This window comes from Odocoileus virginianus, chromosome 2 (assembly GCF_023699985.2).
Source record: "Odocoileus virginianus isolate 20LAN1187 ecotype Illinois chromosome 2, Ovbor_1.2, whole genome shotgun sequence".
In the NCBI taxonomy this organism is placed as follows: domain Eukaryota; kingdom Metazoa; phylum Chordata; class Mammalia; order Artiodactyla; family Cervidae; genus Odocoileus; species Odocoileus virginianus.
This window is the reverse complement of record NC_069675.1, coordinates 63,869,861-63,889,790: the sequence shown is the minus strand read 5'-3', so window position 1 is coordinate 63,889,790 and position 19,930 is coordinate 63,869,861. Positions and strand designations below refer to the sequence as shown.

Sequence of the window (19,930 nt, the reverse complement as noted above, 5' to 3'; positions counted from 1 at the left end):
GGCTGACCTAGCCATAACTTATTTAAACCCAGCTAGAGGTTTATTCTGGGCCTTTCCCATACAATCACCTTTCCATTCATAACTAAGTCACATCACATTGTGACTATGCAGAGCTGGAGCTCAGCTCTGCCTCTGGCAAATCAGTGCTGAAATTCACCCCAGTCCGTCTACTCCATGTGCATGCACAGTTCAGCACTCCCCACCCCTCCCATTCCAGTCCTGTCCCACTTACTCCAAACTCCAGCATGACCTTCGGTGAATGTCTATGTCTGTATTTCCAGTACTCTTCCCTTGTTTATTCTGGTTTAGGCAAGTCAGGGATGTTCTGGTTGCTGTGGGTGGGGCTGACTCTGTGTCCTTCCCAGCTTTCGAGATGGACAGTTAAAGAACCAGGGTAAAGAGGCCAGATCCCTTATCCATTTGTAACAGAGATAAATGCCCAGGGATTCCCATGAAGTGGTTTAGACTGGTTCCAAAGAGAGGTCTGAGAGGCCTTGTTCATGCAGTTAACTCTCAGGGATTTTCACTGTGCAGGCTGGGCCACAGTGAACAGCATCAATTTGCAGGAGACAGAGATGTGACCTCAGACCTGAAAGCTTAAGTCAGGCTGTGGCTGGTGTCTTTTTGTTCTTTCTTGTGTCCCAGATTCTTCAGGAATTCTTCAAGGGACACACCAAAGAGAGGCCCTTAGAAATGAGACCTTCCAGGAGAGGTGTGTTCCCCTTTGTGCCTTGTATGGACAGCATGTGGATGGGAGTCCAGTAACTCTAGAGAGGACAGTGCAGGGAGGCAGTGCTCATATTTTAGATCAGAGAGGCAAGAAACTTTATTGTTCTAAGCCAATAGAACAGGGAGAAAGTGTATTCAGTTTCCAGGTCACAGAGCTGGATCTTGGGTCAAAAGATAGGGGTAATCAGGCCTGAAATGAGCAGCTTTCCATTGGCAGAGGTGGGCTGGGTCCCTGAGCTCTGGGGTCAGGTCAGCGGCCCCATCCGGACAGGTCTGCTCTCCACGTAGCCGACCTGGAGGTTCAGAGCCCAGGTATCTCCCCACAGATGGAGAGTCCCAGGAAGGACAGGATTTGGATTTCAAAACAGGAATCCGGGTTAATAGCCAGTGCAGTACCTTTAAAAAGAAAGAGAAGCGTTTTATTTAAAAGATCACTTAATTGCTCTAAGACTCTAGAGTAGAGTAGATATATTATGAGTTGCACCTAGATGAAGTGTGATGCTCAAGACAACTTTACTAGCCAGAGACTTGGGAACAAAATGGAAGATCTCATCAATGCTGCAATAACGGGTCCCACATTCTTTTTTTCTATTTCTTTTATTGATCTTTAATCATCCTCTTTAACCCCCCAGCCTCTCAAGTTCTCTTTGTTTTCCTGCGGGAAGTTCTCGTTATGAAAAACCCTTGTTCACTGGGTTAGTTTATACTCAGATATAGTTGACAGACTACAGTGTAATGGGAAGTGGTTATTGACTCTATCTGGAGCACCAGGGAGATTCTATTCTTATCTGGTAACTTCCCAAGCTGGTAGACACTGATCCCACTGTATCCCCATCAGGGATACCAGCCACTAAGACATTTCTTTCCCAAAGTGTGGTCTGTAACTGTCAGACTCCTGCTTCCTAGCATCTGGGCAGCCTGAGAAAGAGGAGGACTGAGATTCTCCAGAGCAATGGGCCTCCAGTGGGGGATTCCAGGCACTGTGCTGCTGGGGTGGGGAGAAGGGAGGGGAGGCTGAAACTTTGGGTCAGCTGAGAGTATCCACCAGCTGTCAGTTCTCAGAGGTGAAATGACTGTCCTCTACCATTCAGTAAAGCTAAGTTCACTCTGCTTCCTGTTCTCAGTAACCAGGAGTCATCTCTACTACCAGGGGGAAATGTATCTCAGGCCCCATAATTTTTATACCCATTTGCAAAGAAATGGAATAGACCTGCAAAGTGTCATTAGAATTTGTCAAGGACCTAAAAACCATTCCACACCTCTTGCCTCAACTGTGGTCTTGAGTTTCTAGGTAAGTTATTCATGTACCTTCTTTTCGCTGTTGGGCAAAATAAGTGGGGACCGCTCGGCACATGTCCTTGATGTGTGCTCCAAACTGGGCTAAGTTCTTGACCCGGTTGGGTAAAACAGTGTAGGTCAGGCCGTGAGTAGCTGGATAATGCTTTGAAGTCTGGAAGATGTGACATTTCAAAAGGGTGAGACAGCAGGTAGACGTGGCGCAGCAAGCGGGGAGAGTGAGAAACCTATTCCAGGGCACGGGAACCCTGGATGTACAAAAATGGCCTTGAACCTGCACTTGCCCTGGAGTTTCCTCCCTAATAGCGATATCCTATCTGACCACAAGGTGGCAAAATTACTCCAGAAAATTCTGTGTGTCCCTGTGACAATCTTTACTCCTTTCACCCTTGAATTTTCAGCTCTTCCAGACTCCAGTGCTATTCTCATTTCTAATAACGATATACAATAAATTTTAAGTTATGGTCTTCATTTATATTATGCCTTTTACTTGTTATAAATCAGATGAGGGGAATACTTTCTACCTCTCTTTTTAGAAAGTGATAAATTATTTTATTTTTATGTGATCCAAAGGCATTTTCTTTTCCAGGAATCAGCAGTCCTCCTGCCATGGACATTAGGGACATGGCTCAAATGTTCTGGGTTGGTTATTTAAGCAAAATGACGCCAGATTTCAATGACTTCCCAAGGGCTTCCTGCTGATTTTTAATTTATCTGGCAATCCTTGTCATTTAAGAGACAAGAAGAGAGTTTCAGGAGTCCTAAACTCATATTCAACTAAAGATAATATGTGTGTATGAGCTTAAAGGGTCTGCAGGGGAGGAGAGGAGGCATGAGAATAATAATAGTATTTCAGTTTAATATTTATATTCACTAACGTGTAGTTCACACCCTTTTGGAATACATCAAAATTATGTCATTGCATGGAATGCAATGGTTCATTTTCATTAATGTGATGTGACTTAAATAGGCCATGGATTGGACTTGGAGTCCTTTGCACGATGACGGAATTCCATGGGCGTTAAGATCAAGCATAAACTGAATTTCCCAGCATGTACAGCATCATCTTAGGAGGTCAGAAAGTAAAGTTGGAAAACACCAAACTAGGAGGGGACTCCAGTGAGCTGATCTCACTTACCTGGTGGTCCAGGGCCTTAACAATGTCATCCAAAGTTGGGAAGACAGCTTCATCCATCTTGGCCAGGACACAGGCCATCTTGCTAAACAACTTAGCCACCAAGAGGGCCTTAAAGCAACACAGCAGAACACTGTCATTCATTTAGTCACAATACACAGGCCTCCTACTTGTCATCAGAGCTGCACATAGCTGTCCTTCAGACTGTGGTGTGGAGCATCCCGGCAGAGCAGGCCTTGGGCACCAGAGCAAAGTGCCAGCAGCAGGACTGGCCTTGTACACGGGGCCCTGCTGCAAGCACCACAGGGGGTATCCCCTGGGAAACTCTGCATACGACTAACAGACTCGGGGGTCTGGAGGGGCAGGGGGTCGGCCGCAGTGACAGTGCTGTTCATGGTCCTCAGCCGCCTCCATGACCCTCAGCTTCCCCATCTGTAAAGGAGGAAAAGTAGACTCTCTCCAGGGGGATGTCATGAACGGATGAGACAGACACCGCCTGCTTGTGAAGCCAGTGTGCGAGTTAGCATCCCTTCTGGGTTTACAAGGTAAGGAGGAGCCTGGGGTCAGATCTCCAGAGATAGATCCCAGCCCTCGGTCTGTCACTGACTGCCCCGTTGTAGCCTTGGACCTGACCTTCAGCCTCTCTGAGCTTTGGAGTAAAGCAATGGTTCTCCGGCTGAGTCTGACAATGAGCCCATTTCCCTCACCTGCCAGAGAAGTTGTGACTTCTGTTCCATCGGGTGGAATTCTGCGAAATCTTTGTTGGAAGAAAAGTCTTTATGGCTTAAAACAGAGTTGGAAATCCCTGGCCTGCTTGTCCTCCAGGAAATCAGGAGTAGATCAGGTGAAGAATGGGGAGGACAGAGTTTGGGGAGGTCCAGGGGGTGCAGACAGAAAGCCCATGTTTGTGGAGTCTGTCCTGAGGGGGGAAAGTAGGAGTGGGGCTTCCAAACAGCAGGGGTTGGATGAAAGAGGGTCATGCACGGAGTTGGGGGGGAGGGGGTGTGGTCTTTTCCTTCGACTTAACCCTCTGAGTCCTTTCCAGTAGGAAAGGCAGCCATTGATTCTCCTTTGCAGATGAGGAAACCGAAGCACTCAAAAGCTGCATCATGTCTCTGGTTGCGTCGTGTCTCTTGTCATATAACTTTTCTATCATGGGGCCTCCCGTCCCAATCCTGCCTCTTTCTTCCAGGTCATGCCTCATCATCCCTGACCACATGGGCAAGTGGAAGCAAGATTTCTAAAAGTGAAAATAAATTATTTTCCTGCTTTGGAAATAAACTGATTAAAATCTGAGAGCAAGACCAAAGAACCTCTATGGCACATACAAGTTAGAGGACATCAGGATTCTTAAAAATAGCTCTCTTATTTCAGAGGCCTTCAGGAGCCCTGTGAAGTCAACACAGGAGAGGAATACAAAGTGGTGCTGGATCCCTAGAGATCTCAGAAGCTCCTCCTGTGGCTCAAAAAGAAGTCACTGCAAATGCATGAAAGCTGGTTCCTTACCAAGAGAGATGTATTCCTTCAAGATCCTAAACTTAGAGAAGGCCTGTATAGACAGGGTTCTCTTCTCTCTGGAAAAGCAGGAGGCTAAATTTTGGAGCAGGCAAAGCTTTCTTTGGCATTGTAATGAATGTTTTCTAAATCTTACATTCTTGTAGTCCAAGACTCCATCCCATTCACTCAAAACATTGTTGTCTCGGATGCTGACCATACCTCGAAAGGCATTGACACGGATGCTCTGGGTCCCAACAGATCCATCCAGAGGATGGTTGTCACTGGTGTTCTGGAGAAGAGAAGGCAGCAAGGAGAACAGTCCTAAGTCCAGAGTTCCGGCATTGCCCTTTCTTCATTGCTCTCACACATATAAAGCGGTCCTCACAAGAAACTTGACGGAGGCCACTCCAGATTCCCTGGTGGCTCAGATGGTAAAGAATCCACCTGCAGTGCAGGACACCTGGGTTCAATCCCTGGGTTGGGAAGATCCCTTGGAGGAGGGCATGGCAACCCTCTCCAGTATTCTTGCCTTGAGAATCCTATGGACAGTGGAGCCTGGTGGGCTACAGTCCATGGGGTTGCAAAGAGTCGGACACGACTGAGTGACTAAGCACAACACAGCACCCCAGATTATCACCTTTGAAGTACTTCTGCTTCAGGAGGACCAGACAGGTTGAACCCTCTCCACCCTCACTTACCATCAGGGCCAGAGATGGAGCTAGGAAGAGGACCACAAAGATTGAAGACACAATCTGAAATGGAAACAAATGTCAGTGTACAGGGCTGGCTCTCTTAGCCTCAGATGAGCCCAGGGTTGGAGCCCTCTTAAAAGACCTGTAACTTTCATGGTGTCTCTTGCCCTAGAGGCCCCGAATGTATCAGGAAACTGTCATTCCATGTGTTCGATATGGGATGTACTGGCTACTCAAGAAGGAAAGCTTTATCGTTCATTCAAAGATACCTTTTGTTTTGTTCTACGTCTACTATCAATCACTGGGCTAAAGATTAGGCAACCTGACCAAGCACTTGATCTGCACATAATGCAGGGCCATCTTAAGTCAGGTTGTAAAATAAGTGATAATTCAGGTCCTCCGTCTTCCTTTCTGTACCTCCTACTTTCTTCCCAACCAGTGGGGACCCCCTCTGTCCCCTCTGGAATCTGATATCCTTCCAATTTCCTCTCCTCCAGTTTCTTCCACCTTGCCTGAGCATAGTAGATTATGCATCACTTGTTTACACCTTATTTTGGAATAGGTTTTACTCAAGGGTGAGTTGTTCTTGAGATATTTGCAGTGAATCATTTGCTCTTGGTGTGACCTGCCTAATCTATTGGAGGCATTTCAGACACCAGAAAATAAGTGAAAGAGAATTAGAAGGATGGGAACAGGCTAAGATAAATGTAGCAGAGAATCTTTCCCTACACCTCACAGCTCATTATCTGGTCTACTTAAGGCTCACTCAGCTCAAGAGCTCTTACAACATAAGCCGAAATCGACAGGAAACCCCCTTCCTCCCCTTCCCCACAATATCCTATGCAGTATTCTGCATGTGATGACACCATGAATGTGAGATACATTTTCAAAGAAAAAGAAAACAGTTACTCTCTGAATAATAACCACAATGCAATGAGGTTAACCAAAGAAAAACATGTGATACAGACAGCAATAATATTCTATTAAATGATTCTTAGAATTAGTGCCATGTGTTAAATACACTTGAAATTTTCTTTGCCATAAATTTATAAATAAAATGAATCTAGGATGAAAAGGCCCTAAAATATGAATATCTACTCAATCTGCAAAGATTGTTGAACTTTTAAGAAACTAGCTATTAATTCTTTTGGGAAAGACCCATTTTCTGATGTTCTAAAAAAAAGAGAGGCTTACCAACAGCGAGGTTATGTGCCAAGTTAATATTTGGAAGTTCTATTTAGAGTTAATTTGAAGAGTCGATGGGAAAAAGGAACTACTCACTGGCTATTCTGGCTCTGAAAACATAGTTACCTACATTCAAAACCAGAAAATATACTTACAAGGTGTTTCATATTGCTTCTTTCTCAGAACCTTGGCAACTGCATGCATAAAAGAATTTTCATGTCCTATTTACTTTCTAAGCCTGGTTTATATAGTCTTGGACCTTTCAATTACTACCATGGTAAAAGATTCCGGGAAATTAATCATAATCTGAATACCATTTGGCGGGGGGGTGGGGGGAGGCAAGTTTATGTAATCGTTGTTATCACTTTTCTTTAACTACTTCTAAATATTTTCCTTTTACTCAAATACCTCCACTGGTTACATAAGGCAAACATGGGAAAGAAGAAGGCTTTGTGGGCTGGTGTGCCCATGGCTTTAACAGTTAGCGAAGGATTACAAATAGTAGATCTCACCAAGTGGTCATGATACAAAATCAGTGTTTACCATTTCTACTTCCCAGTTCCAGAGAAACTCTTTACTAATAGTGGAGGTGGTTGAGAAAAACCTTATGAAAACAAAAGAGATGAATTGTAACCACAAGATTAGATTGGCAAGAAGACTGGTCCAGTTCTTCATCCAAACCCCAAATCACAGGGTTGGTCCTGTAATGCCTTCTGCCCACCCACCAAGCTGACCTCATTTAACCTCTTCAAAGATCTACCTCTGGGTGACATCCTAATATTCTGATGTTTTGCTTCCACTCTATAATTTGGCTTTCTCCTCCCAGCCTTTGTTTCAGGGTGACTTTTTCCATGAAGGACCATTTGAGCCGCACTGGATCGCCTGAGACATAGGGAACAACTTTCTATGACTAGTCAATACTAACTCAGGCTTTTTCAAACATTTCTTATTTTTTATCAAGCCCTTGACTGGTTGTGACCCAACTACCTGGACCAAATTCCAAAAAGGTCATAATCAAATGAATGTATTTCTTCAGAGATAAAGATGAAGTATATGGGTGAGGCTGGGCCCACCCAGACAGCTCAGTTCTTATAGTACTTCCTATGAATTTTCAATGGGAGCACAAACTAAGTGGGCCCTGGGGACTATCAGGTCACCCAGGGCTCAGATAATATAATCTCTATGGCTGTCAGTATTTTAAAAACACCATGCACAGAGCACATGCTCAATAGTTATTGGCTGAATAAGTAAAATGCAATAAAAGAATGACTTTCATTTTGGGGCATGTGGTTATGCATTTTTCCCAACACGATTTATTGACTAGATTATCCTTTATCCATTGTATGGTCTTGGTGCCTTTGTCAAAAATTTGTTGACTGAACATGCATTGGTTATGTCTGAACTCACTGTTCTGTTCCACTGATCTATGCTCCTGTTTTTATGTTCAGTTCAGTCACTCAGTTGTGTCCGACTCTTTGCAACCCCATGAACCACAGCACCCAAGCCTCCCTGTCCATCTCCAACTCCTGGAGTTTACCCAAACCCACGTCCATTGAGTCGGTGATGCCATCCAACCATCTCATTCTTGCTGTCCCCTTCTCCTCCTGCCCTCAATCTTTCCCAGCATCAGTTGCTGCTGCTGCTGCTGAGTTGCGACTCCTCGCGACCCCATGGACTGCAGCCTACCAGGGTCCTCCATCCATGGGATTTTCCAGGCAAGAGTAATAGAGTGGGGTGCCATTGCCTTCTCTGCAACATCAGCTAGTACCATATTATTTTGATTACTCTAGTTGTGCAATATAGCTTGAAATCAGAAAGTTTTACGTCTCCAGCTTTGTTCTTCTTCCTCAAAATTTCTTTGGCTATTTGGGACCAAAGACATAAATGGTAAGACCTGAAAGTATAAAACTTCTAGAAGAGAACATAGGAGAAAAGATCCTTGATATTGGTTTTGGCGATGATTTTTTTGGATACCACACCAAAAACACAGGCAAAGAGAAGCTAAAATAGACAAACTAAAGATCTTCTGTACTGCAAAGGAAACAATCAATAAATTAAAAGACAACCTATAGAGTGGGAGAAAATATTTGCAAAGTATATATCTAAATGGAATTATTATTCAATATATCTGAAGAAGTAATACAACTCAATAGCAAATGGGAAATGATCCAGTTAAAAAAATGGACAAAGAAATTGAAGAGACATTTTTCCAAGGAAGACATTTATGTGGCCAATAGGCATATGAAAAGGTGCTCAACATCACAAATCACAGGGAAATGCAAATGAAAGCCACAATGAGATATCACCTCATACATTTTAGGATTGTTGCTGTTCTATCACCCAGTCATGTTCAACTCTTTGCGACCCCATAAAGTGCAGCACATTAGGGTTTCCTGTCCCCCACTATCTCCTGAAGTTTACCCAAGTTCATGTCCATTGCATTGGTGATGCCATCCAGCCATCTCATCCTCTGATGCCCTCTTCTCCTTCTGCCCTCAGTCTTTCCCAGCATCAGGGACTTTTCCAATGAGTCAGCTGTTTGCATCAGGTGACCAAAATACTGGAGCTTCAGCTTCAGCATCAGTCCTTCCAAAAAGTATTCAGGGTTTATTTCCCTTAAGATTGACTGGTTGGATCTCCTTGCTGTTCAAGGGACTCTCAAGAGTCTTCTCCAGCACCACAGTTCAAAGGCGTCAATTCTTTGATGCTCTGCCTTCCTTACAGTCCAGCTCTCACAACCACACATGACCACTGGGAAGCTCATAGCCTTGACTATACAGACTTTTGCTGGCACAGTAATGTCTCTGCTTTTCAACACACTGTCTAGGTTTGTCATAGCTTTCCAGCTAAGAAGCAGTCATCTTCTGATTTCATGGCTGCAGTCACCATTCGCAGTGATTTTAGAGCCCAAGAAGAGGAAATCTGTAACTACTTCCACCTTTTCCCCTTCTATTTTCCATGAAGTAATGGGGCTGGATGTCATGATCTTAGTTTTTTTTTAATTATTTAAAAATAGGTTTGACTATATGGACACTTGTTGGCAAAGTGATGTGTCTGCTTTTTAACACACTGTCTAGGTTTGTCATTCAATGAATGAATATAAAAATGTGATTAAAAGCCATATATAGATATGGCTTCACTAGTGGCTTAGCAGTAATTTCCCTGCCAATGCAGGAGGCACAGGTTTAATTTCTTGGTCAGGAAGATCTCCTGGAGAAGAAAATGACAACCCACTATAGTATTCTTGCCTGGCAAATCCTGTGGACAGAGGAGCCTGGCAGGCTACATTCCATTGGGTCGCAAAGAGTCAGATATGACTTAACAACAAAACAATAACAGCTATATGTATATATATATACATGCACATATATAAAATATTATATATATACATATAGATATCACATGTCTATATGAGTATTATTCAGCCATTAAAAATACTGATGTGTAAGTTTGTTAACAAATAACTGTATAGTTACATAATGAAATCTGTACTTATTTCTGCAAAGGCCAAAAGCCATATGCACAAAGGAAAAATCAATATATCCAAACAATGAAGCCTCATTAAGGAATGAGCTTTGGCCAAAAGAAAGTTTAGGAAGCACTTCTTTTTTGCCCAGCATTCTCTCTTCTGTCTTCCAATCCATTCCATAAACTTTTGTAGTCTTGCTATTTCATTTTTCCAAAGTCACCTGAGGATTTCCACGGTTTGCCCCCCCGTTCAATCTTTGCAGTCCGTCTTCCACTTTTTTCAGCCTATGCCAAGATGCCAACCAAAGGTGGCTCTCCACTGTTCCCCATGTGGAGCCTATGCTTTCTGGACTCTAATCCTTGGTTCATACCAGGAGACTCGTTACCTGACCTCTTCCTCTTACCCATTCTTAGAGGCCAATTTAAACAGTGCCCCACTCCCCACCCTCCCAGTACTCCTAGTCATAAGTGATCACTTCTTCACAATCTGATAATTCCATGCTTGGACCTTACTTTGCTATTTATACTCTTCACTGTGCTATGTTTACTTGTATAGTTGTTTGATCTGGTCATTAAATGACACATTCATGTCACTAGAATATAAACTTCATAAGATTATAGGCGCCTTTACTTTCTGCTGAAGCTCTGATATAAAATATTGAGAGCAGTACCTGACACAGAGATGTACAAAAATACATACATGAAGAAGATGAGTGAATGGGTGCCACTCCTGGTATATTATTCATCTCTCTATCTCCTGGAATACTTAGCAGTGGTCAGCACGTAGTGAGTACATAGTAAATGATTGTTAAATTTAAAGGCAAATTATGCAATCAACTATTTAATAATAATGTGAATGAGGAAGGCAATTAAATTTTGAAGAGCATAGCGGATTCAACAAGAAAAATGAGCCTTTTTATAGATGCCAATTATAGGGCAATTATAAGGTTAGCCAAGACATCATTAATATTTCTGTCCCTGGATTTGAGGGTAGGGGGTGAAGAAAAAGGAAAAGGAAAACCAGGCATCTGCAAAGTTGTTTACCTTTTATCTTGCATCCTGGAGCCTCTGGCATGAGCCAAGCTCCTTTGACTGGATTCCTTGTTCTACCTGCTGTTTGCTAATCACTCTTTGATTTCTTCTGTAATGGACCTACCACATGCTGCAAACCAGAAACTTCCTCATCCTTATTTTACAGTTTCTAGTTCCTGCCTGGAACGCAGGCTTCTGTATTCATCCCTGTCATGGTGCTGATATTTAATTAATCTTTTCAGCTTTGTAGAACTCAGCAGGCATCACAACTGGGGAATCATTTTTTTAATTAGTAAAGCTAAGGAAAGTGACTAAGTCATTCAGATATGACCTAAATCAAATCCCTTATGATTATACAAAGGAGGTGATGAATAGATTCAAGGAATTGTATCTGGTAGACAGAGTGCCCAAAGAACTGTGAACGAAGGTTCATAACATTGTACAGGAGGCAGTAACCAAAACCATCCCAAAGAAAAAGAAATTCAAGAAGGCAAAGCAATTGTCTGAGGAGGCTTTCCACATAGCTGAGGAAAGAACAGAAGCAAAAAGCAAGGAAGAAAGGGAAAAACATACCCAACGGAATGCAGAGTTCCAGAGAATAGGAAGGAGAGACAAGAAAACTTTCTTCAATGAATTGTGAAAAGAACTAGAAGAAAACAATAGAATGGGAAATACTAGAGATCTCTTAAAGAAAATTGGAGATGTCAAGGGAACATCTCCTGCAAGGATGGGCATGATAAAGGACAGAAATTGTAAGGACCTAACAGAAGCAAAAGAGATTAAGAAGAGGTGGCAAGAATACACAGAACTACACAAAAAAGGTCTTAATGACCCAGATAACCACAATGGTGCAGTCACTTGCACAGATCTGACATCATGGAGTCTGAAGTCAAGTGGGTCTTAGGAAGCATGACTACAAACAAAGCCAGTGTGGGTGATCAAATTCCAGCTGAGCTATTTAAAATCCTAAAAATGCATGTTGTTAAGGTGTTGCACTCAATATGTCAGCAAATTTGGAAAACTCAGCGGTGACTACAGGACTGGAAAAGGTCAGTTTTCATTTCAATCCCAAAGAAAGGCAATGCCAAAGAATTGTTCAAACTACTATACAGTTGGTATTCATTTCACATGCTAGTAAGGTTATGCTTAAAATCCTTGAAGCTAGGCTTCAGCAGTACATGAACTGAGACCTTTCAGATGTACAAGTTGGATTTAGAAAAGGCAGGGGGGCCAGAGATCAAATTGCCAACATTCATTTGATCATAGAAGAAGAAAAACAACTCTAGAAAAGCATCCACTTCTTGCTTTGTTGACTATGCTAAAGCCTTTGATCATGTGGATCACAACAAACTGTGGAAAATTCTTCAAGAGATGAGAATATCAGCCCACCTTATCTGTCTCCTGAGAAACCTGTATGCAGGTCAAAAAGTAACAGTCAGAGCCTTACATGGAACAAAGGACTGGTTCAAAATTGGGAAAGGAGTAAGACAAGGCTATATATTGTCACCCTGTATATTTAACTTATGTGCAGAGTACATCATGCAAAATGCTGTGTTGTATGATTCACAGGCTGGAATCAAGATTGCCAGGAGAAATATAAACAACCTCAGATATGCAGATGATACCACTTTAATGGCAGAAAGAAAAGAAGAACTAAAGAGCCTTTTGAAGGTGAAAGAGGAGAGTGAATAGCTGGCTTAAAACTCAACATTCAAAAAATTAAGATCATGACATCTGGTCCCATCACTTCATAGCAAATAGAAGGGGGGAAAATGGAAGCAGTAACAGATTTTATTTTCCTGGGCTCCAAAATCTCTGTGGAAGGTGACTGCAGCCATAAAATTAAAAGATGCTTGCTCCTTGGAAGGAAAGCTACGACAAAGATAGACTGGACTAAAAAGCAGAGACATCGCCTTACTAACAAAAGTCCATACAGTCAAAGCTATGTTTTTTTTCCAGTAGTCAGGTATGGATGTGAGAGTTGGATCATAAAGAAGGTTGAGCACCAAAGAATCTATGATTTCAAACTGGAAAAGACTGGAGAGTCTTTTCAGCTTTTCAATGCTGGAAAAGACTCTTGAGAGTCCCTTGAACTGAAAGATCAAACCATTCAATCCTTAAGGAAATCAACCTTGAATGAAGGACTGATGTTGAATCTGAAGCTCCAATAATTTGGCCACCTGATGCAACCAGTCAACTCATTGGAAAAGACCTTGATGCTGGGAAAGATTGAGAGCAGGAAGAGAGGGAGTGACAGAGGATGAGATGGTGGGATGGCATCACTGACTCAATGGACACGAGTTTGAGCAAACTCTGGGAGATAGTGAAGGACAGGGAAGCCTGGCGTGCTGCAGTCCATGGAGTCACAAAGAGTTGGACCAACTTAGTGACTGAACAACAAAGCTTTCCCCACACTCTGTGTACGTGTATTTCTTCCCTAATCCTTAAGCAAATGAAAAATAGAAATCAATAACATCATTTTGGCCCACAAACCAATTCTCTTTCTGATACTTTTTCATTTTTATTAATATATATATATATTTTCAAAAGAAAGCTTATTTGTTAATAACTATTTTTGGTTGCACTAGGTCTTTGTGGCTGTGTGCTGGCTCCCCCTGTTTCCTTCGAGCAGGGTCCACTCTCTAGTTGTGGTATGCAGGCTTCCCATTGTGGTGGCTTCCCTTGTTGAGGTTTGCGGGCTCTGCACACAATGGGCTTCAGTAGTTGTGACGCATGGGCTTAGTTGCCCTAAGGCATGTGGAATCTTCCCAGCCCAGGGATCAAACGTGTGTCACCTGCATTGGCAGGTGGATTCTTAACCACTGGATCACTGGGGAAGTCCTATTTGGTTGTTTTTAATTAGTTTTTTTTCTCCAGAGTCTGTTACTCAGTGCATTTGGACTGCTTCATCCATGCACCACTTGTTTCACATTCCTAGATTCAATTATGATTATATTTATATGTTTTCTATGACTGTTTTCAAATCTCACCCCACCTTCCTCTCTCCCTCCCCTTGGATTTTCTCCTTTAGCCACTTTACCTTCTGGATGCCTCCATAAATCCTAGGACTCAGGATCTCGACTTTAGGACACTCCCTGTCCCAGAACTGCTCTGCAGCTGTGTCTCTTCCCTTCATGGGTCCATTGCCCTGAATGTTATCTCTGCCCCTTCTTTTGTCCTCCCTGGATCCCAGACCCAAATATTTTTTCCACAGCAGGCACTTCTGAGCCTGCCTTCCCTGAACAGCTACAGCCTTCTAGCAGACATTATCTTGCTGCATCTTGTCTCAGCTCTCAGCTGCTATTCTCATGTCTGTGTCTTCCTGACCTGCAATTGCTTCATTGCTTTCACTTCTTCCTGAGTTCATTCCAGGTAAATTGGCAACCAGGATTCACTGTGTCCTGCCTTGGTAGGCGGCTGACATCATCCTTTACAGGGGCTTCCCAGGTGGCATTGGTAATAAAGAACCTGCCTGACAATGCAGGAGACATAAGAGATGTAGGTTTGATCCCTGGGTTGGAAGATCCCCTGGAGGAGGGCAAGGCAACCCACTCCATTATGTTGACTGGAGAATCCCATGGACAGAGGAGACTGGAGGACAATGATCCCTAGCATTGCACATTGCAAAGAGTCAGATTCGACTGAAGCAACTTAGCACACAAGTGTCATCTTTTACAAAGTTAATTTTTACAGCAGAGCTTTTCTGAGAGCAAAGATTCTCACCTGGGCCCACGATGAAATGGTTCTAAGTCTTCCTGAAATTGCAAGTAAAACTTTATTTGTGAATGCATATGTGGTTTTTCCCTCCCAGGGAGAAGTGTCATGCCCTTCATCAAAAATTTCAAAGGAGTTCTATTTAAAAAGTTTAAGCATCTCTACCTCAGAGATCCTCCTCCCATAGAAAATACGTATTTATCTTTTCTTTTGCAATTTATTTTCTCATCTCACTTGGGAGAAAACTTAGGAGGGGGACACTAGTAAGGAAAGATGAGTTTAGGTAGTAAAACCATTTTGGGGGAGGTGGAGAGAGCGTAGTTTACCCATTTCACAGGTCTGGAAACAGACTGGACTGTGGGGATGGGGTTAGAGGTTGTTGGCTGCCATTGAGACCACAGGCCATCAGTAAATAAGCTCACACCTTGCCCGAGCTCTACACCTCGGACAGCATCATGAAACCATGTGTACGGGCATCTGGTTAAGGAGGGGGCAGAGGGGCTAAGGACTTCTTTGCTCAGGAATCAGGAGGACAGAAAGCCAGGGAGGTGGAAATAAGGAGTCACTGGCCAGTTAAAATGAGCCAGGAGGATGCAGGGAATTAAAAGACCTCCTGTTTGGTTTTCTGATTCTTTGAGGTGGAAAGCCTTGCCTCCAACCCCTGCCCTCAGACCCAGCCACAATGAAGACATCTGGATGTCACACTTAACTAACTCCCTAGGAGCTCCACCCAGTAGGTGTTTGCCAGAAAGCAAGAGCAATCTTGAGTCCCAGCAATCTTCTGACAGACCTGGGACCTGTGTGCTTCCATCTGGCCCTACATCCTCTTTCCAGGCTCTGCATCACCCCAGCTGGGAGTCCCTTTATCCTTAACCCAGAGCCTACACCAGATGACTGATGGCTCATTTTCCTGCAGATTTCTGGGCCAGAGTCACCCATTCCTGAAAGATATTCCTTCAAGTATCTCAAACCTCTAGAAAAACAAACCAGAAGGCCCGCTGTCCCTGGAGCAGCAGCCTGGAGCCAATAACTTAAGCCTATAACTTCTCCTCCGGGCCTCCCTGTGGCTCCTGAGCCAAAGAAACTAGACCCCATCAGCTTCAGATCACCCAGCTTATGCTCCAAGAAGCTGCTCCCTCAGGGGGTGGGTAGAAGTGGATTTCTACAAACTTTGCCTTCCTCTTTTTATGCTGAACATCTGTCCTACCACTGTTTGTCTTATGGGTGTTGGGAGGAGGAAGACAACCTCTCTGAAGATGTGGCATTTTCCTACCTTTGGGTCTAAATGTCTTTGTTTATATGTGTTTTCTTTCCTTTTTAAATTTTTTAAAAAAAATTAATTTGTTTTTTAATTGGAGGCTAATTATTATAATTGGAGGCTAATTACTTTACAATACATATGGTTTTTGCCATACATTGACATGAATCAGCCACAGGTGTACATGTGTTCTCCATCCTAAACCCCCCTCTCACCTCCATTCCATCCCTCTGGGTTGTCCCAGAGCACCAGCTTTGAGTGCCCTGTTTCAGGCATCAAACTTGGACTGGTCATCTATTTCACGTATGGTAATGTACACGTTTCAGTGCTATTCTCTCAAATCACCCTACTCTTGCCTTCTCTCAGAGTCCAAAAGTCTGTTATTTATGTCTGTGTCTCTTTTGCTGTCTCACATATAGGGTCGTCATTACCATCTTTCTAAATTCCGTATATATGCATTAATATACTATATTGGTGTTTTTCTTTCTGGCTTACTTCGCTCTGTATAATAGGCTCAGTTTCATCCACCTCATTAGAACTGACTCAAATGTGTTCTTTTTTATAGCTGAGTAATATTCCATTGTGTATATGTACCACTGCTTTCTTATCCATTCATCTGCCGATGGACATCTAGGTTGCTTCCATGTCCTAGCTATTGTAAAGAGTCCTGTGATGAACATTGGGGTACACGTGTCTCTTTCAATTCTGGTTTCCTCGGTGTGTACACCCAGCAGTGGGATTGCTGGGTTACATGACAGTTCTGTTTCCAGTTTTTTAAGGAATCCACACTGTTCTCCATAGTGGCTGTACTAGTTTGCATTCCCACCAACAGTGTAAGAGGGTTCCCTTTTCTCCACACCCTCTCCAGCATTTATTGTTTGTAGACTTTTTGAGAGCAGCCATTCTGACTGGCATGAGATGGAACCTCATTGTGGTTTTGATTTGCATTTCTCTGATAATGAGTGATGTTGAGCATCATTTTATGTTTGTTAGCCATCTATATGTCTTCTTTGGAGAATTATCTGTTAAAACTCTCACTGTTGGCAGATGGCTTCTAAATGTCTCGATCCTTCTACTCAGTAGAATGTCAAGAGAGAGAGATACATTATGGGAAACCCATCAGGATGTGTGCTCTCATGATACACATAGTGTAACTGAAAACTTACACTACTGTCATGTGTATTAACTCAAAAGGCCTTGTTAGAGGAATATAAAATCAACTTTAGTCAAAGGATTCCTACCTCTTTATTCTCTATAACATTCTCTTGTATTGTTATTGTGTACCTCATTTTGCCTTTTTATCTTAAATTCCTCAGAAGGCAATACTGAGTATTGGAAAAAGCACCAAACCTGAAGTCTGAAAACCAGGGTTTTAGCCTCAGCTCTTCTGTTTTTCACCCTCACTGACTGTCCTCTATCTTCCAACAGATAAGGGTTTGGATGTTTGGCTGACGTCTTGAATGCCTGCAGGAAACCCACCTCAGGTGTCAATAAGCAGTGGTAACCAATTCCACTGATATCTACTTGTTTTTCATCAATCCCCAGTGGGCTGAGCCCTTTCAGAAATATATTTATTTTATTTTGGGGCAGAATGGCTAAGAGAAATTAATTTGTTGGCACTGCCTATAGAAGTGTATACCCTTACATATGTCCTGCTTGCTTTTTGTGATCTATCATAAGCAGTAACTTGAACAACAGAAAAGCAGAGGTTAAAATGCAGTGTTAAGACCGAATTAGCTGAATGCTGCTGTTACTGAATTCTTTATTCAAGCAAAAGCCTCAAGTGGCCTGGCCATTTTTTCTCTCTGAATGACAAAGGACCAACATTTGGATCACTTGCTTCCATGAATGTGTCCAAAGAGTGTTCCATCCAAGTTAAGATTTTGGTAAAATTTTATTGATCTGGCTAATTTTCAGGAATGCTCCTATCAGTAATCTGATTGGGCAGGATCTTGGGAGATTTGACTCAAGAGATGACATGGCCAAGCCTGCAGTTCTGTTGGACTGTCTGTGGACTCTGAGAGCCATAAAGTTGTCAGAGCTGCCGTTTCTGAGAATGGAGGGCTATCGTCTGGACTTGGGCAGTAAGGCAGGCCTAGGAGGTACAGAAAGGCAGTGTGCTGATATGTGATAACCCATGAAAGGAAACTGGGGACCCAGGGGCAGGGATCACCCACTCATCCCTAGTTCCTGACAAGGTGTCTCATTATCAAGGATCAAAATCCAGTTACTTAGGAGAGTCCTCCTTCAAAGAATATTTTCAAAGAAAATAGTTGCAGTGTAGTTTCCAGCATAACACAGATGCCTGAGGCACTTTGTAGAGACTCAGGCATGATTTGTATAGTACCCCACATGTATGCTATTCACATGTGGTATTTCCCATGTTTTCCCAGGGCTGCCTTTTGTTCTCTGCTTCTGGTGGTCAAGTTCATGTTGAGCAGGTGATGTCATTCATTACTACTCCTTAGGTAAGGGTGAAGGAAGTGTGGTGACCAGCCTTCCAGGTGGCCCCAGGTGATCCTTACTTCCTAACACTCATGCCCCTGTGAAGGTCCCTTCCACACTAACCTGTGCAACCAATGGATAGTGTGGAAATGATGGTGTGGTATTTCCTAGGCTAGTCCATACAAGACATTGTGTCTTCTGTCTTATACTCTCATGGATCACTTACTCTGTGGGGGGCACTGCTGTGTTGTAAGATCACTCAATCAGCCTCATGGGGAGGTCTATGAGGCAAGAAGCTGAGGCTTCCCATTCCAAGCTGAGCCATCTTGTGAGGGAGCCATATTGGAGGTGGACCTCCTGCCCTAGTCAAGCCTTCAGGTGACCGTGGCCCCCACCAACATCTTGATGGACACCTCACGAGAGACCCTGAGCTAGAACTATCCAGCTAAGCCCTCCCAGATTCTGACCCTCAAAAGCTGTGTAAAGTAATAAATATTTATTTCCTTTATGTTTGGGATACCTTGTTATGCAATAAGAGCTAATATTCTTCCATGAAGGTAAAATTCACATAACATAAAATTAACCATTTCACAGTGGACAATTCATCAATATTTTGTACATTCACAAAGTTGTACAACCAACACTTCTATAGAGTTCTAAAACACCACGTTAAAAGGAAGCCCCTACCCATTAAGTAGTTATTCCCTATTTTTCCTTTCCTCAGCTTATAGCACCACAAATTTGCTTTCTGTCTCTATAGATTTACCTATTCTTCATATTTCACATGGATGGAATCATATAATATCTGTCCTTTGGTGTCTGAATGCTTTCACTTAGCATATTGTAATCAGCACTCCATTCCTTTTTATGATTGAATAATATTCCATTGTATTTTATATCACAATTTTGCAAATATATTGAATATCTGCCACACACTGTCATAGTACCAAGCAGATAGAAATGAAAAAAGTTAGACATAGTCTCTGACTTCATAGAGCTGACAGCCTAGTGAGGCTGTGAACTGTCCCAGACCTTAGTACTTGGGCATTTCCTCTTTTCTGTCTATATTTGGCTCACTTAGTGATTTTACCAAGTGTATTATGGCTTTAAATATCTCTTCTCCAAGACTCCTAAGTGTATACGCTTAGCCCAACTCTCTCTCGACCCCAGACCCATATGTCTAGTTCTCTACTTGATGTCTAAACATCTAAAAATTGACATGTTCGGAAATGGTCTTCAATGGTTCCACCTCCACCAACCTGCTGCTCAGTCTCCATCCCAGAGAATGGAACCACCACCCATCATTCACTAAGGTCAAAGTCATTGGAATCACTTGACTCTTCTTTCCTTCCCCACAGCCAATTGAGTGAAAACCTTTTCAGCGCTATCTTCAAAGTGTACGCCAGATTAAGGTATCAACACTGCTACAACTACCCTTGTTAAAAATCCACCCCAGGCATCTTTTGAAAGTCTCCACCA

General features: G+C 42.8%; 1 protein-coding gene across 1 annotated transcript; it reads right to left on the bottom strand.

The window, feature by feature from the left end:
• Positions 1-1,030: 1,030 nt before the first annotated feature.
• On the bottom strand, positions 1,031-6,701 carry LOC110128055 (gastrokine-3-like). Its single transcript, XM_020878592.2, has 6 exons — positions 6,690-6,701; positions 5,356-5,409; positions 4,812-4,946; positions 3,164-3,271; positions 2,038-2,179; positions 1,031-1,125 (listed from the first exon to the last, which is right to left on the bottom strand). Exons 1-6 carry the CDS (start codon positions 6,699-6,701, stop codon positions 1,031-1,033), a joined length of 546 nt encoding a protein of 181 aa, XP_020734251.1.
• Positions 6,702-19,930: the final 13,229 nt, after the last annotated feature.

What these genes read in the sequence shown, in the direction of transcription:
- LOC110128055 (XM_020878592.2), bottom strand. An exon ending in GAGTCTTGGACTACAAGAAT is followed by an intron (nt 3,272 to 4,811) that starts GTAAGATTTAGA and finishes TGTTGCTTTAAG; the next exon opens with GCCCTCTTGGTGGCTAAGTT. An exon ending in TGCCCAACAGCGAAAAGAAG is followed by an intron (nt 1,126 to 2,037) that starts GTACATGAATAA and finishes TTCTTTTTAAAG; the next exon opens with GTACTGCACTGGCTATTAAC.